This window comes from Dipodomys merriami, unplaced genomic scaffold (genome assembly GCF_024711535.1).
Source record: "Dipodomys merriami isolate MVZ:Mamm:240054 unplaced genomic scaffold, mDipMer1.0.p SCAF_767, whole genome shotgun sequence".
In the NCBI taxonomy this organism is placed as follows: Eukaryota; Metazoa; Chordata; class Mammalia; order Rodentia; family Heteromyidae; genus Dipodomys; species Dipodomys merriami.
Window position 1 is genome coordinate 320368 of NW_027206365.1, and position 26250 is coordinate 346617.

A 26250-nucleotide genomic window follows, 5' to 3' on the forward strand; every position below is an offset into this window, starting at 1 on the left:
TTTAATAAAAATAACTACTGTTGGGCTGGGAATGTAGCTTAGTGGTAGAGTGCTTGCTTAGCATGCCTGAAGCCCTGGGTTCAATTCCTCAGTACCACATACACAGAAAAAACCAGAAGTGGCACTGTGGCTCAAGAGATACAGTGCTGGCCTTGAGCAAAAGAAGCCCAGGACTGTCCAAAAAAACAAAAACAAAAAATTACTTTCATTTTGTGTGTGTGTGTGGGGGGGGGTGGTACTGGATATCAAACCCAAGAGCACTCTCTCTCTCTCTTTTTTTTTTTTTTTTGGTCGGTTGTCAGGCTTGAACTGAGGGCCTGGGTGCTATCCTTGAGCTTTTTCCACTCAAGGATAGTGTTCTACCACTTGAGCCACAGTTCTACTTCTGGTTTTCTGGTGGTTAATTGGAGATAGGTCAGAGTGTCATGGAATTTCCTACTCAGGCTGGCTTTGAACCACAATCCTCAGATCTCAGCTTCCCCAATACCTAGGATTATAAGCATGAGCCACCAGCACCCACCATAAGATTTTATTCAATTTTATTTATTTATTTATTTTTGTCAGTTGTGGGGCTTGAACTCTGGGCCTAGGTGCTGTCTCTGCTCTCTTCATTTCAAGGCAAGCACTCTACCACTTGGGCCACAGTGCCACTTCTGGTTTTCTTGCAGTTAATTGGAGATAAGAGGCTCACAGACTTTCCTGCCCAGGCTGGTTTTGAACCGTGATCTTCAGATCTCAGCCTCCTGATTAGCTAGGTTTACAGGTGTGAGCTACTGGCGCTCAGCTAAGCTTTAATTTTTTTAACCTTTTTTTTTTTTTTTTTTTTTTTTAGTGATATTAGTGTTTGAATTCTGGACCTTGTACTTTCTAGGCACTTTACCACTACCCATACTGCCAGCTAATTTTCAGCCTTTTAAATTTTCAACCTTTTAAACCAAGGTAGACAAAGTATAATACTCATGTACCCATCTATTTCTATTTCCTGGAAGTTTTTGTGTTGTTTTTTTTTTTTTGCCAGCCCTGGGCTTGAACTCAGGGCCTGGGTGCTATTACTGAGCCTCTTTTGCTCAAGGCTAGCACCCTACCACTTGGGCCACAGTACCACTTCCAGTTTTATCTGTTTAGTTGGTACTGAGGAATCGAACCCAGTGCTTCCTGCATTCTAGGCAAGCACTATACCACTAAGCCACATTCCCAGCCCTTGTTTTAAAATTCTTAGCTACCACTGAGCAGCTAAGAATTAGTCTAGCTACGCTGAAGGTTTAGGATTGCTTAAGCTCATGAGTTAGAGGCCAGCCTGAACAAGATAGTAAGACTCCCAATCTCTTTTTTTTTAAAGTTGTGTACATAATGTCTTTGAACTATTTTAATGGATTATTATTTTTTGGGGTGGTTCTGGTCGTGGGGCCTGAACTCTGGGCCTGGGCGCTGTCCCTCAGCTCTTCAGCTCAAGGCTAGCGCTCTACCACTTGAGCCACAGTGCCACTTCCAGCGTTTTTTTTTCTGCTTATGTGGTGCTGAGGAATGGAACCCAGGGCCTCATGCATACAAGGCAAGTGCTCTACCACTGAGCCACCTTCCCAGCTCTTTTAATGGATTATTTTGGTAACTACCTCCATATCTCTTGTATATGCATTTTAATATATATATATATATATATATACAAATATATTTATTACTACATGATTGTTTACTCCTTCTTCATAACTCATCAGAGGCAGGATAATGTTACGTTTGTATTTGCCACTACCATAGAACTTAGTAGTTGATATCTTTGTTTCCTATTTAGGATCACCAATCTTTATTTATTTATTTATTTATTTATTTATTTATTTATTTTATTTATTTTTTTTTGTTGGTCGTGGGGCTTGAACTCTGGGCCTGGGCGCTGTCCCTCAGCTCTCCAGCTCAAGGCGAGCGCTCTACCACTTGAGCTACAGCGCCACTTTCGGTTTTCTGGTGGTTTATTGGAGATAGGAGTCTCACAGACTTTTGTGCCCAGGCTGGCTTTGAACCGCGATCCTCAGATCTCAGCCTCCTGAGTAGCTAGGATTACAGGCGTGAGCCACCAGCGCCCGGCTGGATCACCAATCTTTAAAGAGATGGTTCTTCTGTGCCTCATGAGAATGCCTTCGAAATAAGAAATTTTAAAAAGATCCAACTTACAACTCCAGCCCCCAGAAGACAGAGGACAGGGGCTGGGAAGGTGGCTCAGTGGTAGAGCACTTGCCTTGCATGCATGAGGCCCTGGGTTCAATTCCCCAGCACCACATAAGCAAAAAAAGAAAAAAAAAAGCTGGAAGTGGTGCTGTGGCTCAATTGGTAGAGTGGTAGCCTTGAGCTGAAAAGCTGAGGGACAGCGCCCATGCCCAGAGTTCAGGCCCCACAACCGGACCCAAAAAAACAAAAACAAAAGAAGACAGAGGACAGAGAGTTATAGTTGGAGGCAAATATGAGCTTCATAGCGATGTTTCAAAATACAACCATTCTAACTTCAGAGAACAATACATAGCCAGGTGCCGGTGGCTCATGCCTATAATCCTAGTTACTCAGGAGTTTGAGATCTAAGGATCATGGTTCAAAGCTAGCCTGGGCAGGAAATTCTGTGAGACTCTTATCTCCAATAAACCACCAGAAAGCCGGAAGTGGTACAGTGGCTCAAGTGGTAGAGTGCACGCATTGAGCTGAAGAGCTGAGAGACAGTGCCCAGGCCGAGTTTAAGCCCCACGAACGACCAAAAAGAAAGTGTTTGCTTCCTGTTTTTCCTAAAACCATACATTTGGTAAACTCATATTTTTCTTTTTTTTCCCCCCTCTTTTTAGTCTGTGCAGAGACCTATAACCCTGATGAAGAAGAGGAAGATAATGATCCAAGGGTAAGAACTAAAAGCAAAAGTATTATTTAGAATCATGGCACATAAGAATCCATTAACTTCCTTCCTCTATATATTTAGATATTGTACTGATAGTTAAATATGAATGAAAATTTCAGTGAGATGCCATTTTTTGTTGTTGTTGTTGTTGCTGGTGATGGTAGTAGTAATGGTCAGGGGCTTGGACTCAGAGCCTGAGTGCTGTCCCTAAGCTGTTTTGCTCAAGGGCTAGTGTTCTATCACTTTAAGCCACAACTCCACTTCCATTTTTTGAGTGGTTATTTGGAGATAAGAGTCTCACAGGGGTCTGGGAATGTGGCTTAGTTGTAAAGTGCTTGCCTAACATGCATGAAGCCCTGGGTTTGACTCCTCAATACAACATAAACAGAAAAAAACAGAAGTGGCGCTGTGGCTTAAGTGATAGAATGCTAGCTGTGAGCAAAAGAAACTCAGGGACTGTGCCCAGGCCCTGAGTTCAAGCCTCAGGCCTGGCACAAAACAAACAAACAAAAAGAGTCTCACAGGGACTTTTCTGCCCATGCTGTCTTCAAACCACAATCCTCTGGTTTCAGCCTCCTGAGTAGCTAGGATTACAGGTGTGAACCACTGGCCCTGGCATAAAATGCCATTTTTTTAATCTAATAGATTGAAAGCAAGAATGGTTGAAGGTATGGTGAAGCTGCAGAACCCTTAAACATAGTGGAGCCAACTGACACAGCAATTACCTAAAGGAAAATCTTACCCTAATAAACAGTTGGGTCCTTTCCAAGGATGTACAAATGGAGATCATGGCCATGTTGTAATAATGAAAAATGGAAACAACCTAAAATGACCCTGAATAAGGGATTCCCTAGGGCTAAATTGGGTTACATTGAAATCAAGAGAATCTGCAGCCATTGAAAGTGATCATAACATAGTTCACTCCTATAATCCTGGCTACTCTGGAGGCTGAAATCTGAGGATCTGGCTATTTGGTGTTTAATTGGAGATTGGTCTCACAGACTCTCCTGCCTGGCCTGGTTTCGAACCACAATCCTTAGATCTCAGCCTCCTGCGTAGCTAGGATTATAAGTGTGAACTGCCAGCACCTGGCTTTGATTATTTCCTTTTAAATACTGTTTTCCACCTCATAGTCATTCCCAGCTTTCTTCATGACAATTCCATGGTTAAGTTATATGTACCCATAATTTTGAGGTCACCCTGAACACTATGTTTTTCATATCTTCATTCAATTTTCTAATGTATTTAATGGGTCCTGTCTTTGATGTATTTCCAGAAATCTGTATTTGTCAACACCTTCATGGTGTCATCTGGCCCTGAGATGATCAGCATAGCTTCTTGCTTATCTCTAGTCTGTTCTTTACTTGTTAGCAACTATATATTCCTTTTAAAAAAAAAATCAGGCCAGGCTGACTCACACCTGTCATCCTAGCTACTTACGTAGTTAAGATTCAAGGATTGCAGTACAAACGCAGCCTAGGCAGGGAAGTCTGTGTGGGACTTGAATTCAGGGCGTGGGCACTGTCCCTGAGCTTGTTTTGCTCAAGACTAGTACTCTACCACTTGAGCCACAGCACTACTTCAGCCTTTTCTATTTATATGGTACTGAGGAATCAAACCCAAGGCTTCATTTCATGCTAGGCAAGCACTCTACCACTAAGCCACATTCCCAGCCCTCCATGAGACTCTTTATTTCCAATCAGCCACCAAAAAGCTGGAAGTAGAGCTGTGGCCCAAGTGGTAGAGTGCTATCTTTGAGCGTAAAAGCTCAGGAACAGTGCCTTGGGCCTGAGTTCAATCCCCAGAACTAGCAGAAAAACAACACAAAAACATCAGTCACATCTTTTTTTTTTTTTTTAATCTTTAAGTAGTTGTACAAAGAAGTTCTCATTCCACAAAACAGTATATGAGTACAAAGTGTCTGACAACACCCATCTCTCTTTTTTTTTTTAATTTAAAATTTTATTTTATTTTATTTGAGAACATACTGTACAGAGGGGTTACAATTACATGGGCAGGATAATGCATACATTTCTTACCAAGCATTGCAGCCTCCTCCTTTGTTTACCCTTCACCTCCCTTCCCAGCCACCCCCCTCCCCCCCACCCAATCATACCCCCCCCCACACCGACATTGTAAAGCTGGTTTTGACATGACATTTTGTACTTCTCATTGTTGCAACAGGTCCACCTGAATCCTTAAACGACTTGTTTGTCCCCATCTCCTCCACATGTTATACTGACATCAAATATAGTGAAAGCGGGGGACACCCATCTCTCTTAACCTATCCCTTCTCTCACCTTTTTTACACCTTGTCTTTGGTCATTAGTGTGAAATATATGCCCCATATTGCTAGAAGAAAGTTCCAGTTCTTTCACCTATAATACTTTCTGTGATTTGGGCATCCTTCTCCCCCAATTAGCCCAGTCACCTAACATCCCCCCCACCTCTCTTTTTGTCAGTCATGGGGCCTGAACTCTGGGCCTGGGTGCTGTCCCTCAGCTCTTCAGCTCAAGGCTAGTGCTCTACCACTTGAGCCACAGCACCACTTCTGGCCTTTTTTGCTTATGTGGTGCTGGGGAATCAAATCAAACCCAGGGCCTCATGCATGCCATGCAAGCACTCTACCACTGAGCCACCTTCCCAGCCCCTCTTTCTTTCTTTCTTTCTTTCTTTTTTTTTTTTTTTTTTTTGTCTGAGATTGGGACTCAGACTTGGTATCTGACACTTTCACTATTTGGCTGGCACACCACCACCTGCACTACACCTCCAGCCCATCCATCTCATTCCGAATCAGTCACTCTGTCTCCTCGTTACTCACTCTCCCACAAGAAAGCCTCGTTTTCACTTGCTCTTCCCACAGAGATCTGATCTACATGACTCACTCCCTCAGGTTGTACTCACTTCCTTGGGATCTTAACACATCTGCCACGAGGCCTCACCTGGCCACACTCATTGACACACACTCATAGTTCCTCTCAGTATGAGTATCAGTCTCTACCTACCTTCATGTACTTATCGAATGGGGAAGCAAGTATTTTTGTCTATGTGTTCACTGCTCTATCCCTAGAGCTGAGCTAGTACTTGGTACTGAGTGGGTGTCAATGTTTGTTGAAGGAATAGTTAGGGACTTTTTGAGGCTCCCTTGGGATAGCAGATGTGCTGCCAGCCTTGCAGCCAGTAGGTGGCACCATAGTAGCACTTTTCACGCCTCTTAACGTTTTTTTTTTTTTTTGCCTCTACACATTCACCATGTTATTTGTATATAATTAAATCTATAGAAAACAGACTCTTGATTTCTTTTATAAATTCTTCAGAAGGAAGAAATTTTTTTAAGTGGATGATTTGCCAGGCACCAGTGGCTCATGCCTGTAATCCTTGCTACTTAGGAGACTGAGATCTAAGAATCATGGTTCAAAGAAAACCCAGGCAGAAAGGTCTCCGTGAAACTCTTATCTCCAGTTAACCACTCAAAAACTGGAAGTGGTGCTTTGGCTCAAGTGATAGAGCACTGACCTTGAGTACAAAGTGGCTCAGGGACAGCACCCTGGCCCTGAGTTCAAGCCCCACAACCCACCAAAAAAAAAAAAAAAGTGGATGATTTGATTTTTTTTTTTTTTTTTTTTTGGTCAGTTGTTGGTCTATCACTTGAGCCACAGCACCACTTCCGGCTTTTTCTGCTTATGTGGTTCTGGGGAATAGAACTCAGGGCCTCATGCATGCAAGGCAAGCACTCTACCACTGAGCCACTTTCCCAGCCCCAAAATGGATGATTTTTAAGTGGAATAAGAACTTTTCCCTGACTTTGTTTGGATCGACAGGTGGTTCATCCTAAAACTGATGAGCAGAGATGCAGACTTCAGGACGCTTGCAAAGATATTCTCCTTTTCAAAAACCTTGATCAGGTAACAGTTTAGAAAATATCTTTGTTATAATGGTCTTATAGCTTTTTTTCTATGCATTGTTTAGACAGTTTCTAAGTACCTTAGCCACAGTAATATGAAGCATGAAACCTTAGGTTAATTAATGAATACTTTTAAGGTATGGATCTCTATAATCTGGATCTGACTTTTCACATATTTCAATTTGCTTTGGCACTTCTTGCAAGAGAATGCTACTGACTTGACAACCATGCAGTTTACACTGCCAGGAACTGGCTCAGGTTTGTATGACTGGTATCGTTTGGAAGATCGGATTTTAGACTGCTATGTAATCCTTGTTATCTCCCTGGAAGTATGTGATTGTGTCACATACCTCATGTATGGTCTGCTTCTTGTCAGGGCTTCTCAGTATACACTTAAGATATTGGCGGCTTCTTGCAAGTAGAAGGCTACTGCCTAAGCAGAGGTGCCACTATCACAAAATACCATAAACTGGGTGACTTATAAACAGAAATTTAGTTCTCACAGTGATGAAGATAGAGAACTTTAAAATAAAAGTGCTAGCAGATTGGTACATGGTGAGAGGTCTGGTTTGTAGATGTCTGTTTTCTCTTTGTGTTTTCTTATGGCGGGAGGAAGAATGAAAGAAGGAAGCTTTCTCTAGGGTCTCATATGAGGACATTAATCTCATCCATGCGGCACTACTCTCATGATCTAATCACTTCCCAAAGACCCTATATCCTGATACCATTTCCAGTTAGAGTTTTGTCTGTATCTGTGTGTGTGTGTGTGTGTCTGTATCTGTGTGTGTATGCGTGTGTGTGTGTGTGTGTGTGTGTGTGTGTGTGTCAGAGACAGATAGACAAACACAGACACAGTCAGTCAGTCCGTGCTAGGGCTTAAATCCAGGGCCTAAGTGCTTTCTCTGAGCTTCTTTGCTCATGGCCAGAACTCTACCACTTGAACCACAGCTCTACTTCTGACTTTTTTTTGGAAATTAATTGGAGATAAGAGTCTCTTGAGTTTTTCTGCCTGGGCTGGCTTCGAATCATGATCCTCTGATCTTGCCCTCCTGAGTTGCTAAAATTATAGACATGAGCCTCCAGTGCCTGGTTAGAATTGGGTTTCCTTCCTTCCTCCCTTGCTTGCTTGCTTGCTTGCTTGTTTGAACTCAGGGCCTGGGCACTGTCCCTGAGCTTCTTTTGTTTAAGACTAGCACTCTACCACTTGAGCCACAGCACCACTTTGGGATTTTTTTCTTTTTACATATTGAGGAATCAAACCTAGAGCAAGCACTCTACCACTAAGCCATATTCCCAGCATGGGAATTAGGTTTCTACATAAGAATTTCACAGGAATATAAATATTTTGTTTGCAATAATAGGGAATCTTCAGAGTTTCTATTTGTCCTTACTTTGAAGGCTAGGTACTAAAGCCACAAGATTGACCAAGGTGGGCTGGGAAGGTGGCTCAGTGGTAGAGTGCTTGCCTTGCATGTATGAGGCCCTGGGTTCAATTCCTAAGCACCACATAAACAGATAAAAGCTGGAAGTGGCACTGTGGCTCAAGTGGTAGGGCTGAGGGACCAGCGCCCAGGCCCAGAGTTCAGCCCCCACGACAAAAAAAAAAAAAAAAAAAAAAAGATTGACTAAGGTGGTGGGCCTATTGTTTGGAATTTCAGAATGTGCAAAGACAGAAAGATGGAGATTAGAATCCCCTCACTACCCAGCTCCTATGAAAGACTGCTGATTCTGACATCGCTTCAACCCTTCCTGGGAATTTGGCTAGTCAGACATGAGCTCATGATGGATCAGCTAAAGACAATCAACCATCCTGGTGTCTGTAAACCAGTCTGGTAGCTGGCTGCCTAGTTTACGGGAATAGCTAAAGCGTACTCAGTTTGTTAGTCTGAGAACTGAGTAAAATAAAGCTAATGAGCTCAAAGAAAAGGGGGGTTGTGTGTCAGCAGTTTTCCCAGGATGATTCATCCATATAAAGGGAAAAGGGGACACCCTTCTTTATTGTGAATAAAGCTCTTAATTTTCTATGGCCAAACTTGTTGGAAGGGAGTTTCTGTGTCACTCTAACATTTTCCTTGTGTTGAGAATTCCATTTCAAAAACTATTGCCAAATTTTTAGATGAGGGATACTGGCTTCAGGCTGAGATAACTGTTTTATTAGAATTTAATAGTGTCTTTGTTTTGTTTCCATTATAATTATATCATCATAGTTACCTTCTGGTGATATTAAGTCATTTTATGTGTTATGTAATAAATGAAGGCACTATTCAACAATAGATCCTTTTGCCGCTGGTGGCTCATGCCTGTACTCCTATCTACTCAGGAGGCTGAGATCTAAGGATCATGGTTCAAAGCTAGCCCGGGCAGGAAGGTCCATGAGACTCTTATCTCCAATAAACCACACTAGAAAACCAGAAGTGGTGCTGTGGCTCAAGTGGTAGAGTGCTAGCCTTAGCTGAAGAGCGCAGGGATAGCACCCAGGCCCAGTGTTCAAGTCCCATGATTGACCCCCCCCCCCAAAAAAAAGATCCCTTTTGCTGAGTGCCTCTGTATGGTACTTTCCTTAGATTTTTTCCATTTTAGTCATAAAAATTGATGAACTACCCAGGCACTAGTGGCTCACTCAGCTCACTCCTATAATCCTAGCTACTCAGGAGGCTGAGATCTGAGAATCACTGTTCAAAACCAGTCTGGGCAGAAAAGTCAGTGAGACTCTTTTTTCTTTTTTTTTCTCTTTGGTTGTGGGGCTTGAACTCTGGGCCTGGGCACTGACCCTGAGCTCTTTGGCTCAAGGTGAGTGCTCTGCCATTTGAGCCAAAGCGCCACTTCTGGTTTTCTGGTGGTTCATTAGAGATGAGTCTCACAGACTTTACTGCCCTGGCTGGCTTTGAACCATGATCTTCAGATCTCAGCCTCCTGAGTAGCTAGGATTATAGGCATGAGCCACCAGCACCCAGCTTGATATCGTAACATGATGATCTTCAGTTTCGTCCATTTTCCTGCAAAAGGAATAATTTCATTTGCCTTCATTCATTCATCTATTAATAGGCACTTAGGCTATTTACATATCTTGGCTGTTGTGTATAGTACCATAATAAACATGAACATATAGGTATCATTTTAGATTTCTTTTGGATAAATACCCAGGTGATATAGCTCAGTTATATGGTAGTTCTAGTTTTAGTGTTTGGAGTACCTTCCATACTAGTTTCCATATTGGCTGTGCTAATTTACATTCTTATCAACAGTATATAAGGGTTCCTTTTGTCCAGCATTCATTATTTTCTGGTGTTTTGATAATAGAATCTCAATGTCATTTTCATTTCTTTTTAAATTTTTTTATTGTCAAGGTGATGTACAGAGGGGTTACGTTTAGGTAATGAGTACATTTCTTGTCAAACTTGTTACCCCTTCCCTTAGTTACCCTTTCTCCTTAGTTTTCATTTCTTTATCTAGTCTTATCAAATAAAATGTGGAAAGCCTTTTCAAAACAATACTGTTTTAGAAGACTTGGAAAAATAGGCATGGTGATGGATATAGGTAATTCCAGACTGTAATTCTGTCTCAGAAGCCTGAGCATAAGTTTGAGGCCACCTTGAGGTATATCGTGAGACCTTGTTTCAAAAAAGCAAAGAGCCAGGTGCTAGTGGCTCACGCCTATAATCCTAGCTGTTCAGGAGGCAGAGATCTGAGGATCACAGTTCAAAGCCAGTCTAGGCAGAAAGAATGTGAGACTCTTATCTCCAATAAACCACCAGAAAACCAGAAGTGGCATTGTAGCTCAAGTGGTATAAAGCACTAACCTTAAGCAGAAGAGCTAGAGACAGTGTCCATGCCCTGAATACAAGCCCCACTACCGACAACAACACACACGCACGCACGCACGCATGCACGCACGCACGCGCACACACAACAAGACTTGAAGTTGTGCCAGTTAGCATTCATGTCAGACTGGCCTTAGGCTTCTGCTTAAATATCAGGAACAGTCTGATATAGAAACTTCAATTATTTAATCACAAATGAAGAGAAATAGAGACATGCTGTTTTTTTTTTTTCCAACAAGTGTAAAAGCCCTTCATTGTTCTTTGTGCCCTCTAGGAACAGCTTTCTCAAGTTCTCGATGCCATGTTTGAAAGGTTAGTCAAAGTGGACGAGCATGTCATTGACCAAGGAGATGATGGAGACAACTTTTATGTCATAGAACGGTAAGAGAGTTTCTTAACTGTGTGGTCATACTCAGATTCATGATTTCTGGCTTTACTCTATGCTGTGTTCAGCCCAGAAAGGCATGGGGTCAGGTGACAGACTTCTTAAAGCCACCTCTCTCTTTGCTGCTGTCCTAATCCTTAGTATAATCCTGTGTGTGTGTGTGTGTGTGTGTGTGTGTGTGTGTGTGTGTGTGTGTGTGTGTGTGTGTGTGTGTGTGTGTGTGTGTGTGTGTGTGTGTGTGTGTGTGTGTGTGTGTGTGTGTGTGTGTGTGTGTGTGTGTGTGTGTGTGTGTGTGTGTGTGTGTGTGTGTGTGTGTGTGTTGGGTTTTTTTGGCCAGTCCTGAGGCTTGAAACCAGGTGCCATCCCTGAGCTTCTTTTGCTCAAGGCTAACACAATATCACTTGAGCCACAGCACCACTTTCTGTTTATATAGTACTAAGGAATGGAACCCAGGGCTTCATGCATGCTAGGCAACCACTCTATTACATTTCCAGCCCAGTATAATCCATATTGGAAGAGCTATCATTTCAAGTAGAAAGTCTCTTTTATAATTAAGTGAACATTGTGGCATGTGCTTTTTGGCTCTGTTCCAGGTATAAACCATATTGGGAGAAATTAAAAATTTGGGTAAATACTTGCTTGGTTTTAGCCTCTCATTTTTTAAATTTTATTTTATTTTGCCAGTCTTGGGACTTGAACTCAGGGCCTGGGCTTCTTTTGTTCAAGGCTAGTACTTTACTACTTGAGCTATAGCGCTACTTCTGGCTTTTTCTGTTTATGTGGTACTGGGGAATTGAACCCAGGGCTTCATGCATGCTAGGCAAGCACTCTATCACTAAGTCACATTCCCAGTCCATCTTATTTTCTTGTTTTTCAGTGTTAGAGATTGAATCTATGGACTAGTGTTATGGACTTGTGCTACACTACTTGGAGCTGCACTTCAGCTCTTTTGTTTTCTTCTTTCTTTCTTTTTCTTTTTCTTCTTTTTTTTTTTTTTTTTTTTTTGGTTGGTCGTGGGGTTTGAACTCTAGGTCTGGGCTCTGTCCTTCAGCTCAAGGCTAGTGCTTTACCACTTGAGCCACAATGCCACTTCCAGCCTTTTCTGCTTATGTGGTGCTGAGGAATTGAACCCAGGGCCTTATGCATGCGAGGCAAGCACTCTACTGCTGAGCCACCTTCCCAGCCTCTTCATTTTGTTTTAAATGAGACTCTGGCCAGATGCCAGTGGCTTACACCTGTAATCCTAGGATTATGGTTCAAAGCCAGCCTAGGCAGGAAAGTCTGTGAGCTTCTTACTTTCGATTAGGCATCATGAAAGCCAAAAATGGAGCTGTGGCTCAAGTGGTAGAGTGCTAGGCTTGAGTGAAAAAACCTCAGGTATAGTGCACGGTCCTGAGTTCAAGCCCCAGGACTGGTACCAAAAAAAGAAAAAATATATAAGGTCTCAATAACTTTATTCAATCTGGCCTCAAATTCATAGTTGACCAGCTTTTGTACCCTAAGTAACTGGAAGTACATGCCCTGCAAAATTTCTTAAACCTCTAATTTTTTTTTTCTTCAGTAAGTTTATTTACAATGCAGCTGGACAAAAAGCTCACTAGTTTCTGAAGATAACTTCTGGTGTATAAACCACAATTTTTTTCATTATTGAAAATAAGCAGCTTTATTTTCAGATTTGCTAGACACCATTCTGGTAAGCAAAAAAAAAAAAAAAAGAAAAGAAAAGAGCTCTAATCTAATACTGTAACTAGTATTCTCTTGGAATGCATTGGGGCTCCTTTTGACTTTTTTTTTTTTGGCTTGTTCTGGGGCTTAAACTCAGGGCCTGGGCACTGTCCCTGACCCTCGCCATACTCAAGGCTAGTGCTCTACTGCTCCAGCCACAGTGCCACTACTGGCTTTTTCTGTTTATATGGTACTGAAGAATCAAACCCAAAGCTTTATGCTAGGCAAGCACTATACTGCTAAGCCACATTTCTAGCCCATCCTTTTGACTTTTTCTCAATCCTAAATGGAGCAATCTTAATCAGAGCAATGTTATTTCACTCAATATTATCTATTACTATTATTATATATATACATGTTTTTTTCTTTTTTTTTTTCTTTTTTTTTTGTCGGCCGTGGGGCTTGAACTCTGGGCCTGAGCACTGTCCCTCAGCTCTTCAGCTCAAGGCGAGCGCTCTACCACTTGAGCTACAGCGCCACTTCCGGTTTTCTGGTGGTTTATTGGAGATAGGAGTCTCACGGTCTCTCCTGCCCGGGCTGGCTTTGAACCGCGATCCTCAGATCTCAGCCTCCTGAGTAGCTAGGATTACAGGCGTGAGCCACCAGCGCCTGGCTTTTTTCTTTTCTTTTTTGTTGGTTGTGGGGCTTGAACTCTGGGCCTGGGTTCTGTCCCTGAGCTCTTCAGCTCAAGGTGAGCACTGTACCACTTGTCACAGTACCACTTCCAGTTTTCTGGTGGTTAATTGGAAATAGTCTCACAGACATTCCTGCCTGGGCTGGCTTTGAACCACAATCCTCAGATCTTGGACTCCTGTATAGGATTATGGGTGTGAGCCACCGCACCTGGATCTTTTCTTTTGGCCAGTCCTGGGGGTTGAACTCAAGGCCTGGGCACTATCTTTGAGTTTCCTTTGTTCAAGCAAGCACTCTACTACTTGAGTCACAGTGCCACATCTGGCTTTTTCTGTTGATGTAGTACTGAAGAATTGAATCCAGAGCTTCTTGCATGCTAGGCAAGCACTCTACCTCTAAGCCATATTCCCAGTCCTCATTTTCTGTTTTTTTAATTGCTTTTCTTTTGAAGTAATTTCAAAGTTAACAGAAAACTTGCACAAATAGTACTGAAACGTCTCATAAACCAATGTTCTGAGGTGGCAGTGGTGGCTTACATGTGAAATCCTAAGGAGGCTGAGATCTGAGGATTGTAGTTTGAAGACAGCCCAGGCAGGAAAGTCCACGAGACTATAATCTCCAATAAACTTCCAAAAAGTTGGAAGTAAGGCTCTGGTTCAAGTGATAGAATGCTAGCCTTGAGCTAGCTCAAGGACAGCACCCAGGCCCTGAGTTCAAGTATACACACACACACACACACACACACACAAATACAAATCCTTACTATATCCATAACAAGTGAGGTTAGCAAGGTCCTAGAATACAAGATCAAGATGCAAAAATCAATCCCCTGTGATTTTTTTTTCCCATTCCGGGAACTTGAACTCAGGGCCTGGACATTGTCCCTGAGTTTCTTTTGCTCGAGGCTAGCACTGTACCACTTGAGCCACAGTGCCACTTCTGGCCTTTTCTGTTTATGTGGTACTCAGGGCTTCAAGCATGCTAGGCAAGCACTCTACCACTAAGCCACCTTCCCAGCCCCCCTGTGATGTTTTATATGTACAAGCCAGTTCTTAAATGATCAAATGTAATTAAATTGTTTCTTTTTCTTCCTTGTAGGGGAACCTATGACATTTTAGTAACAAAAGATAACCAGACACGATCTGTTGGTCAGTATGACAACCGTGGCAGTTTTGGCGAACTGGCTCTGATGTACAATACCCCAAGGGCAGCTACCATTGTTGCCACCTCAGAAGGCTCCCTTTGGGGATTGGTGAGTGAGAGAAATGGTTCCTCTTGCATACACACTTTTAATTCTCCTTACTTCTGGGCCTCTGATCTTGGGCTGTTGGTTCACATTATCTGTTCTACATAGTTACCTACACAGTATCATGAAAAGTTCCATGCAACGATATCTTCCCATTCATTCCAAATGATTTATCAACAACTCATTTACTAGAAGTTACAAAGACGTGACTATATCTTCTGACCTTGTAGGAATATACAGCTTTTACTGTATGTTCTATTTTGATCAGACAAGGGTAGAAAGAGGAGAATAACACTCCATACCAGAAGCAGCGTGGAAACCTATATGGCTAGCCACAGCTGTAATCCCAGCACCTGGAAAGGTGCAGAAATAGAATTATGAATTCAGGGCTAACCTGGGCTACATAGTGAGATTTGTCTCAAGAAAAGAAGCAGTAGCCTAGAAAAACAAATGTTTTAGAAAGATCTACTAATAGCACTTTCCTTTTACCTGGTGGTGGGGGGAGGAGTTGAGGGGCTTGAACTCTAGGCCTGGGTGCTATCTCAGCTCTTCAGCTCAAGGCAAGCACTCTGTCACTTGAGCCACAATGTCTCTTCCAGTTTTCTGGTGTTCATTGGAGATTGAGAGACTCACAGTCTTTCCTGCCTGGGCTGGCTTTGAACTGTGATTCTCAGATGTCAGCCTCCTGAGTAGCTGGAATTATAGGCATGAGCCCCCAGCACCTGGCAGCATTTTCCATTTTTAAATGTCCCAGTACTAACTTGTCTCTAAATTTACCATCTACCTGTTCACTGTTCATGTCAATATTCAATAGATTTAGATGGTGTACTTTAAGAAGGCTGATGGGCATAGCCTACAAAATCTGTAAATATCTTAGGCAAAACATTACTTTGATCCCCGTATCCTATTATGCACGACCCACATTGTTTCTGCCAGCATCAAGATTTATATCTCCAAGTTTTGTTTTGTTTTATTTTTGCTGGTTCTAGGTTTGAACTCAAAGCCTGGGCCCTGTCCCTCAGCTCTTTGACTCAAGGCTAGCACTCTACCACTGGAGCCACAGCACTGCTTCTGACTTCTTCTGTGATTAATTGAGATAAGAGTCTCATAGATGCCGGGTGCTGGTGGCTCAAGCCTGTAATCCTAGCTACTCAGGAGGCTGAGATCTGAGGATTGAGGTTCCAAGCCAGCCTAGGCAGGAAAGGCCGTGAAATTCTTATCTCCAATAAACTACCAGAAAACCAGAAGTGGTGCTGTGGTTCAGTGGTAGGATGCTAGCCTTGAGATGAAGTGCTGAGAGACAGCGCTCATGTCCAGAGTTCAAGCCTCATAACTGACCCAAAGGAAAAAAAAAAAAAGTCTCACAGACTTTCCTACCCAAGCTGGCTTCGAACTGTGATTCTTAGATTTCAGCCTCCTGAGGAGCTAGTATTACAGGTGTGAGCCACCAGCACCTAGTTATATCCAAAATTTGTAACTCTTCTTAAAATCTCCTCTTGTACAAATTCCACATTTTACTTTAATGTTAAAATCTACAGTAGCTTGCTTCTGTTTTATCTTAAAGGTAGAATTAAATGTGTACTATAAAATTAACTACATATTTCCTCAATGAAGATACATGTAAAAAGACATGAAAGAGCATTTTACTGTGACATACTAATATTGGAAATAGTGTTCCTGAAAAATAAGGGAAGGAGAGATACAGTGGCTTTAAAATAGACTATATGGGCTGGGAATGTGGCTTAGTGGTAGAGTGCTTGCCTAGCATGCATGAAGCCTTGGGTTTGATTCCTCAGTACCACATAAGCAGAAAAAGCCGGAAATGGTACTGTGGCTCAAGTGGTACAGTGCCAGCCTTGGGCAAAAGAAGCTCAGGGACAGTGCCCAGGCCCTGAGTTCAAGCCCCAGGACTGGCCAAAAAAGAATAGATCACACAAGTCAGGCACCAGTGGCTCACACCTGTAATCCTAGTTAAGCAGGAGGCTGAGACTAGGTTATCCGTATTCAGCCTCCTGGATAGCTAGGATTATAGGGATGATCCATGAGTGCCTGGCTCCAGGCTGTTTTTTCACACAAGCATGTCCATTTCCTCTCTTGTAGGATCGGGTAACTTTCAGAAGAATCATAGTTAAAAACAATGCAAAAAAGAGGAAGATGTTTGAATCATTTATTGAGTCTGTGCCACTCCTTAAATCACTAGAGGTAATTCTAAGTAAAAAAATCTGTTAAAACTATTCTTTCTGTATTGTGTAGATATTATGAAATTCAGCTAAGTTCTTTTCCTTATAATCTGTGAGTGTCTCTATTGTTTAGGTGTCAGAAAGAATGAAGATTGTGGATGTAATAGGAGAAAAGGCTTATAAGGATGGAGAGCGCATAATTGCTCAGGTAAGAAGGGCCTTTGCATTGTTCCCCTCCTAGAAGTCACCATGTGAAGAACTAGTGCATTACTTCTCTTATAAGATGAATGAGAACTAGATCTGTTGGCCTGTAATCCCAGCATTTGAGAGGCCAAGGCAAAGAGGTCCTGAGTTTGAGGCCAGCCTGGACTGTGGAGTGAGCCACCACCATGTCTTCCATTGTTGGGAGCTCATTGCAAGGGAATAAGTCACAGTGCCTGCGCAGTCCTTTGGTGTACAGCCCATTGGTGTGCATCTCACTGAGATATTCAGACCTCTTGCTTCCACTCACCTGCCTTGGGCTTTTAATTTCTGTTCTTTTAGGTATTTGAAGATCACCTTGAGCAATCTTCATTCCTTACTGTTAAAACCTGAATAAGATTGGAAATTGGTGCCCTCTACCTTCTCTGTGTTTGATATGAAGACATCCTGTTGTCTAGCAACACAAACCAGAGTTCTTAGATTTCTGTAATTAACTAGCCTAATGTCTTTTCTGTTTCCTCTGTGCCTGTTTCTCGTGTTATTTTTTGATTCTGAAAGAAACACCAGCCTAATCTATTGTAATTAATTCTTTGTAACCATAGAAGCGGCTCATATCTGTAATTCTACTCAAGACGCAAAGGTGCCGGCTGCCAATGGCTCACACCTGTAACCCTAGCTACTCAGGAGACTGAGATCTGAGGATCACAGTTTAAAGCCAGCCCAGGCAGGAAAAGTCCATGAGACTCTTACCCCCAATAAACAACTAGAAACCAGAAATGGCACTGTGGCTCAAGTGGTAGAGCTCTTGCCTTGAGCTGAAGAACTCAGGGACAGGCCCTGAGTTCAAGGTGCAGGACTGGCCCCCCAAAAACAAAAATTCCCATTAGTGCTGGGTACCAGTAGCAGACACCTATAATCCTAGCTACTCAGAAAGCTGAGATCTCAAGATCACAGTTCGCAGCCAGCCCAGACTCTTATCTCTACTAAACTACCCAAAAAGCCAGAAATTAAATTGTGGCCCAAGTGGTAGAACATTAGCCTTGAGCAAAAGCAGCTCAAGGACAGTACCCAGGCCCTGATTTCAAGCCCCAGGACTGGGGGGAAAAAATCCAACTGGAACTAATAAAAATGGTGTCTAAATGACATCTCAAAATGTTCTGTTAATTCTTTTAAATTTGCCTCAGCTTCCCTGTGTAATCCTGGCACTTAGAAAGCTGAGGCAAGGTGATTAAAAATTCAAAGCCAACCTAGGCACATACCAAGATCCTGCCTGTCTCAAAAATAAATGAATAAATAATAAGCTGGATGCTGGTAGCTAACACCTGTAGTCCTAGCTGAGATTTGGGGATCATAATTTGAAGCCAGCTTGGGCAAGAAAGTTCATGAGACTTATTTCCTGTTAGCTACCATAAAGGCAGAAGTGGAACTGTGGTTCAAATAGTAGATCGTCAGATCTTTAGCAGAAAATATCTCTGGGCGCTGGTGGCTCACACCTGTAATCCTAGCTACTCTGAAGGCTGAGATCTGAGGATCAAGGTTCAAAGCCAGCCCAGGCAGGAAAGTCTGTGAAACTCTTATGTCCAGTAAACCACCAGAAAAGTGGAAGTGGCACTGTAGCTCAAGTGGTAGAGCGCTAGCTTTGAGCTGAAGAGCTAAGGGACAGCGCTCAAGCCCAGAGTTCAAGCCCCACGGCTGACCAAAAAAAAAAAAAAAAAAATCAAGTGAGTATGTGAGGCACAAGTTCAAGCCCAAGAACAGCACCAAAAAAAGAAAAAATATTATCTCTGAATCCCAATCTTCCAGAGTAGACACAGTCACACTTTTATTTTATTTTATTGTTAGTTGTGGATCTTTAACTCAGGGCCTGGGTGCTGTCTCTGAGTTCATTTTGCTCAGGGCTAGTGCTCTACTAATTTGAGCCACATCACTTCCAGTTTTCTGGTGGTTCATTGGAGCTAAGAGTCTCACAAACTTTCCTGCCTGGGCAGGCTTTGAACCACAATCTTCAGATCTCAGCCTCCTGAGTAGCTAGGATGACAGGTGTGAGCCACCAGCTCCCAGCTCACCTTACATTATTGAATAGCGGTCTTGGTTACTAGTCTTTGACTATCACAGGTTTCAATAGGAAACCAACCTGAGAGTCAGAACAGCAATGCTCTGAACAGTTGGTAGCCTGGGCGTATTCCAAGGAGAAGGTGAATACTTAAGATGTGTCAGTCATAGTTGGGTTCATGCTCTTAGTGATCAGAATTTTCAAGTTTTATTCTGATTTGTATTTTTCTTTTTTTTGGTCATGGGGCTTGAACTCTGAGTGCAGTCCCTGAGCTCTTCAGCTCAAGGCTAGTTCTACCACTTGAGCCACAGTGCCACACTTATTCTGAATTTGTTAGCCATTGATTCATTTGAAAGGTTTAGAAATAAATACAGATGAAGCACAGGCAGTGAAAAAGTTTATTTCTCTGGTTCTCTTCAGTGCTATGTATTGCTCTGACTTGACCTCTTTTCCTGCAGGGTGACAAGGCTGATAGTTTTTTCATCATAGAATCTGGTGAAGTGAGCATTTTAATAAGAAGCAAGGTGAGTTTTTGTGTGGTGATGTGAAGGTGGAGATTATTTACTTTAAATAATCTGAACTGTGTTTTGTTCTATCAAAACGTCATTAATATGTGACTGCCAGAGGCCCACCCATGTTTAAACCCATTCATTAATACAGATGTAGAATATTTAAAGCCTGGTACCAGTGGTTCATGCCTGTATTCCTAGCTGCTCAAGGGGCTGAGATATGAAGACGGATGTTTAAAGCCAGTCTGGGCAGGAAATTCCATGACTCTTTATCTCCAATCAACCAAAAAAATCCAGAAGTGGAGATGTGGCTCAAGTGGTAGAGCAGTAGCCTTTAGCACAAAAGTTCAAGCCCTACAACTGGCACAAGAAGAGAAATTTTGTCATCCGTTAGGAACGGTCAAGTGGTAGAATGTTTGCTTAGCACATGTAAGGCCCTGAGTTCAGTCCCTAGTACCATGAAAAAAAAATGTGTAAGACAGGTACAGTCTCAAAATGAGTCAAGGGCTGGGCACCGGTGGCTCACACCTGTAATCCTAGCTACTCAGGAGGCTGAGATCTGAAGATCATGGTTCAAAGCCAGTCCAGGCAGGAAAGTCCATGAGACTCTTATCTCCAATAAAACCACTAGAAAACTGGAAGTGGCGCTGTGGCTCAAGTGGTAGAGTGCTCGCCTTGAGCTGAAGAGCTGAGGGACAGAGCCCAGGCCCAGAGTTCAAGCCCCATGACGGACCCAAAAAAAAAAAGTCAAGGTTGTGGTTTGTAATATATGAGAAGATTGTCATTATTTAGAATTAGCAGAAGACTATGGTTTTTCTATTGCACCTCAGTAGTCGGCATCTCTAGAAGTATGTATAATTCTGGGAATGAGAATGTGGCTTAGTGGTAGAGTGCTTGCCTAGCATGCCTGAAACCCTGGGTTCCATTCTTCAGTACCATACACACAGAAAAAGCTGGAAGTGGCACAGTGGCTCAACTGGTAGAGTGCTAGCCTTGGGCAAAAAGAAACTCAGGCCCTGAGTTCAAGCTCCATAAAATAGCAAATAAATAAATAAATTAGAGCCAGGCATTGGTGGCTCACACCTATAATTCCAGCTATTAGGAGGCCAAGATCTGAGGATCGCAGTTCAAAGCTAGCCTTGGCAGGAAACTCAGTGAGACTCTTACCTCCAATAAACTACCCAGAAAACAAGAAGTGGCACTGTGCTCAAGTGGTAGAGTGCTCGCCTTTAGCTGAAGAGCTGAGGGACAGCACCCAGGCCTAGAGTTCAAGCCCCATGACCAACAAAATGAAAAGAAAAAGAAAAAAAAATAGTCTGTACCTTAGCTCTTGATGGGTATTCATTACCTAAAAGATGTTAAGAGGGCTGGGAAGGTGGTTCAGTGGTAGAGTGCTTGCCTTGCATGCTTGAGGCCCTGGGTTCGATTCCTCAGCACCACATAAGCAAAAAGAAAAAAGCTGGGAGTGGCGCTGTGGCTCAAGTGGTAGAGCGCTAGCCTTAAGCTGAAGAGCTGAGGGACTGCGCCCAGGCCCAGAGTTCAGGCCCCACGACCGGACCCAAAAAAAAAAAAAAAAAAAAAAAGATGTTAAGACCTGGAAGGAGCCCCAGGTAAAATCCATGGGGTTTCCATGGTAGAGTTTCTGAAAAATTTGAGTGCATGTAACTGGCCATGTCCAACTTTAATCCAGGTCATCTTCTCTTTCTGCTGTAGACGAAAACAAGCAAGGATGCTGGCAGCCAGGAGGTTGAGATTGCCCGCTGCCATAAGGGGCAGTACTTTGGAGAGCTTGCACTGGTCACCAACAAACCCAGAGCGGCTTCAGCATATGCAGTTGGAGATGTCAAATGCTTAGGTAAGAAAATTCTTTTCCTAATGTGCAGTGTTGTTTTCCTGTCAGTATCTTTAACTTACTCTGTCAGTTTTCACTGGTATCTAGGCCTGGGCAGTTTGACCAATCAGAAATGAATGTCTTTATTGTCAAGGTGATGTACAGAGGGGTTACAGGGCTGGGAAGGTGGCTTAGTGGTAGAGAGCTTGCCTAGCATGCATGAAATCCTGGGTTCAATTCCTCAGTACCACATAAGCAGAAAAAGCTGGAAGTGGCACTGTGGCTCAAGTGATAGAGTGCTAGCCTTGAGCAAAAGAAGCTCAGGGACAGTGCCCAGGCCTTGAGTTCAAGCCCCAGGACTGGCAAAAAAAAAAAAAAAAAAAGACATGCAAACAGGTGGCTTCTAGACTCATTGACCCTCAGATAACACAGACCTGCTGTGTTTATATAGAAACATCTCTCTTCCCACAATCTCCTACCACATGGGGATATGTACAACAAAGTCTCTATGAGGAAAATGACTCCAACTATTCATTTTATCTCTCCTTCATCTCTCCTCTTCACGATGCAGTTATGGATGTTCAAGCATTCGAGAGGCTTCTGGGGCCCTGCATGGACATCATGAAGAGGAACATCTCAAACTACGAGGAGCAGCTGGTGAAGATGTTTGGCTCCAACATGGATCTGGTTGACCCTGGAGAGTAGCCGTGCCACATTCCCAGAAGCCTTCTCAGTGTGACACCAACATCTTCTGGTCAGCCACAGAACACACACAGAAAAACAGACACGACAGAACTGTTCCTGCTGTTACCATGGCCGCTGCCATTGCTGTGGTTACGGGCATTTAGACAACTTGAAAGTCAGCACTAAAGGATGGACAAGAGGTTCCACCTACACCTCCACTTTGCTTCTGAAAGCCCATTAGACCACTTGTAATGATTACTCCAACCCAGTTTTCACATCTTTGGTTCAGAATGGCATGTCTCTCCAACAAATTTTAAGTGCCTGATAAAAAGTCCAAAGTGTAAAACATCCTCCTTTTCCTCTCTCGCTGCTACTATTGCTTTTTTGGAAGTTACTCACAGTTCTGCAGAAACCTGTTAAATAACTTTAGACACCTTCTTCTTCCCATCTTTCTTAAGGGAGGAACTGTTGTAGCTTTCAATCTCCTCATCTGTCTTTTGAGAAAGTCCCACAGTTGGTTCACCGTTGCTGCTTTTGGTTTTGTAATGGAAAAGGGCAGCACCTGTCGTGGAGGTCCATGGTCCAGCGTCGTTGTACTGTCTGCTGACAGCTGCACACCTAACAGCTGTCTGTCTCCAAGCCCTCAGTGATACTTAGCGAAAGACCCTGTTAGAGGGCCCTAGCAAGTCAGTACTCCAGAACAGATTAAAAAGTCACTAGGGCCCATGTTAGAGCAGTAAATTTGGAATCAGTGCATTGAGCCAGGAAAGGTTTTCTGGGTTTTGTATTTTTTTTTCTGTTGTGTTTTAAACAGATTTTTATTTTGTTTAATCTCCATGTAGTTTGCATGAACAGATGTCTGAGGAGCCAAGGGTACCAGTTAGCTCAACTGGCTAGAGAGCCAAGAAGCCAGGGTCTGGAGGTGTCAATGCTTTCTCTGACCTAAATACTTGGCTGAACAACTTCTGCCACTTCTCAGTTCCTATTGCTGCCTCTGGTTAAGGGCAGTACACTTAACAACAGGTTTTGCTACACAGAGAGCCCTTTCCTTCTACTTCTGAGTTCATTGTTGGATAGCTTGGCTATGGATCATCCATTTTTTCAACTCTTTAAGAAAGTTATTTTTAAAAAGAAACTATTGGTCTAGGGCATTCCCCTTGGACATATTAGTATATGTGGAGTTTATCAGCTGACTCAGGCATTCATTGTAAAAATTGATTTGTTTCAAGAAATTGGCTTCATTAGAGGTGTCTTACGATACATGTATCTCAGTGGTAGAGTGCTTTCCTAGCATGTGCAAGGCCCTGGGTTTGATCTCCAGCACTGAAAAACAAAAAGAAAACTCATTTACAGAATTACTGTGAAGTCCCTTCTAGTCAAAATGTTGGGATAGGTGGCGTTCTATCTGTTAATCCTCAAGGAACATAATTTAGATAGTATTTTAACTTTTTAAGCCTTTTAATTTATATTAAGTAGAATTCTAATCATTTTAATAGCTACAGTTTAGAATGAAAATTTTTTCCCTCAGAATGACAGGTTCAGAGGCTACAAGGGATCCTATAAATAATGTGAAATTTGCACAAATTCAAATATTGTAAGCCAAACTTATATTAGCTCAATAGACCCTCTCCACTATGATTCTTTTCTTGATAACATGTTCATTTCTCGGTAAATCCTTAAGCAATTATGTGCTGGAGCTTGAATCATTCCTGATATTGATAATGATGGAGTCCATTATAATACCATCATCATCCATGTAAGACTGTTTGCTTTTGCCATGGACACAGTTGCCAAGAGATTTCAGAGTGGGTAGCCCCCCCCCCCCCAACTTGGTAATTCCTCCTCCTTTCATGTGTTCCATGAAGTAAAAGCAAGACTCTTTCAGACTGCCTCCCTTGGAACTTTTAGAATCTTGAAAGGCTATAACTAATACTCGAAACCAGGCAGCTGAGCACTGGGAAAACCCAGGCAGTAATCCCACCTTTTCCTAAGGGGCTTCTTTTCTATCGTGTTGCTTTATTTGTCAATAAATTCAGAAAGTAGACCTTGCACTTTGACAAGAAGCATTCCTGTTTCTTGTAATGAGGAAAAAGGTACATTAGGCTTCAGGAGTAACACAAAAATCCAGCCCCAAACCTAGTAAGGACTATAGAAAAAACATTGAGCAGATAACCCCATCTCTACCCTCCATGCCAGCATTGGTTAGGGCTGGCTCTGAATCTTGTGCCAGTTACTCCTGCAGACTACAAGGGATGAGCCTTCTCATCCTGCCTCTCCCAAATCCCAGTTTTCAGTCTAGTCTTCCCATTCAGAGTCCTCCCTGACACTCCAGGTTTGCTAATGGTTGCTGTTTTACAGAGTAGAATTCATAACTGACACATAGGTCATCAGTCCAGAATCCTCACTTGGAAGCAAGAGACCTGTGGTGGGTTGAGCCAAGAATACATCAAGCTTGAGGAGAGAGGAGAGGAGACCTTCAAGAGAATAATGTGAGTAAAAAAAGACATAGCCATACCACCATGCCAGGACCTGACAGTGTTCCAGTTCTCTTTCCAGCTTGGAGAGTCAAAGATGGCAAACCCAAGTTTGAAGATGGCTGGGGTGTCTACATTGTGCCAGGCAAAGCCCTACATTTGATGATTTAGCCTCTCAAGAAGGAGCATAGGTTGGGAAGAGATTCCTTGTTAACTGTTTCATGTTCTCTTCTAAAGGTTAGAACTTTACCTCTTCGTTTCTGACTTTATAGTCTTTTTTTTTTTTTATGAGAAGAATATTCCAAAGGGCCTTGAGGTCCAACCTGCAGTATTGTTCTTCCTTTTGGTCCCCAGATATCCCACCCACTCTAGTGATTAAATTCTCTGAAGAAAGGGTTTATGTATTTGTATCCTCTTAGTTCACAGTCTTCTTGTATAATTATATGTCACTGCTGTAGATGGCCAGAAATCAGGGTAGAGCTTTTTTTTTTTTTTTTTGAGCAATTTCATGAGCGAATTCAGCAGCAAAGTGGCAAGAAAAGTTTCTCCAGCTAGAGAATCTGATTGCCCAGACTCACAATAAGAGTAGTCAGAGATGCTATTGATACCCAGTGACACTCATACACAGCAGCATTTTGTGGTGTGTCACAGTGTATGAGCAATCTTTTGTCATTGAGGGGAAAAAAAGTGCAGATACTTTGCACAGAGAGAAAGGAGAAGGATCTATGAATGTCATCTTTCGTCTTTTCTGTTTCAGTTGGTTGATGTTAGAATTTTGTTTTAACATGCACTTGTAAACCATTCTTGCCAAGATCTGACCTTTTTTTTTTTTTTTCACCACTACCATTACCTCTTGTTCCTCCTGTCTTGATTGCTGACGATCCTCAGTGACTCTAATGTCTATTTTATGGGAAACAGCCTTCCCATGGGTTTCCTTTTACACACTGTAGGGCTATCTTTATACTTTAAAACAATTTAAAAAAAAAGGATGAAAACTGTCAGTAACCTCATGAGGTATTTGCAGAAAATCATTTAGCCCACCTTGAGTAAAGGATAGATTCCTCTTTTGTTGTTGTTGTTGTTGTTTTTTTAAGCTCACTGTAATTAAAGAAACCTAATTCAGCATTATTGTGCTACCTCAAAGGTTAAAAAAAAATATATTTTAAGATCATCTTTTGGTCCTAAGTTCCACACACAGTGTTTGAAATGTCTTTCAATTGGAATTATTTTATAAATTGTTGGGGGTAAATCTTATTTTAACCTATTTTACACTTGTATTTTAATCTTAGAAGAAAAGTGGTTAGAAAGCAAACAAGACTTGCTCTGTGGTATTGAAAATATAGTTTAAAGTCATTAAGAGTTAAATCGTTGTTTGCCATAAAGAAGCTTGGGGTTTTGGTTTTTGGTTGTTTTTGTTTATGTTTTTTAAAGGAAACTCTAGGGCTTGGCTTCACTCTTGGTTAATAAAGGCTGACAAATCCTGTGTGACTTCCTGGTATTAGTGTCTTCTGTCTTGTGTCATATTTTGTCTTCTCTTTTAGATTCCAAGGCCTGTTAGTCCTCATCTAACAGTACACTGTGGAATTAGTCTATAAGCCCTTGAAAAAGTAGAGAAAGACATGAACATGTCTTTCTACAGAGAAGCAGTCATGGAGGAGAGGTACATTTGTGACGAGGAATTGGCTCACATGAGTATAGATACACAGGCAACATTTCAAAATCTGCAGGGGTG

General features: G+C 42.3%; 1 protein-coding gene across 1 annotated transcript in view; it reads left to right on the plus strand.

Annotated features, from left to right (window-relative positions):
• Window positions 1-26006, plus strand: part of LOC138818487 (cAMP-dependent protein kinase type II-alpha regulatory subunit) — a 46638-nt gene extending 20632 nt beyond the window's left edge. The window contains exons 3-11 of the mRNA XM_070009406.1: window positions 2823-2875; window positions 6694-6777; window positions 10872-10978; window positions 14439-14592; window positions 16687-16788; window positions 16900-16974; window positions 19479-19544; window positions 21243-21384; window positions 21932-26006. Of these exons, the coding sequence (XP_069865507.1) occupies window positions 2823-2875; window positions 6694-6777; window positions 10872-10978; window positions 14439-14592; window positions 16687-16788; window positions 16900-16974; window positions 19479-19544; window positions 21243-21384; window positions 21932-22065 (917 nt within the window). The 3' untranslated portion in view covers window positions 22066-26006. The remainder of the gene's footprint in view (window positions 1-2822; window positions 2876-6693; window positions 6778-10871; window positions 10979-14438; window positions 14593-16686; window positions 16789-16899; window positions 16975-19478; window positions 19545-21242; window positions 21385-21931) is intronic.
• The last annotated feature ends 244 nt before the right edge of the window (window positions 26007-26250 follow it).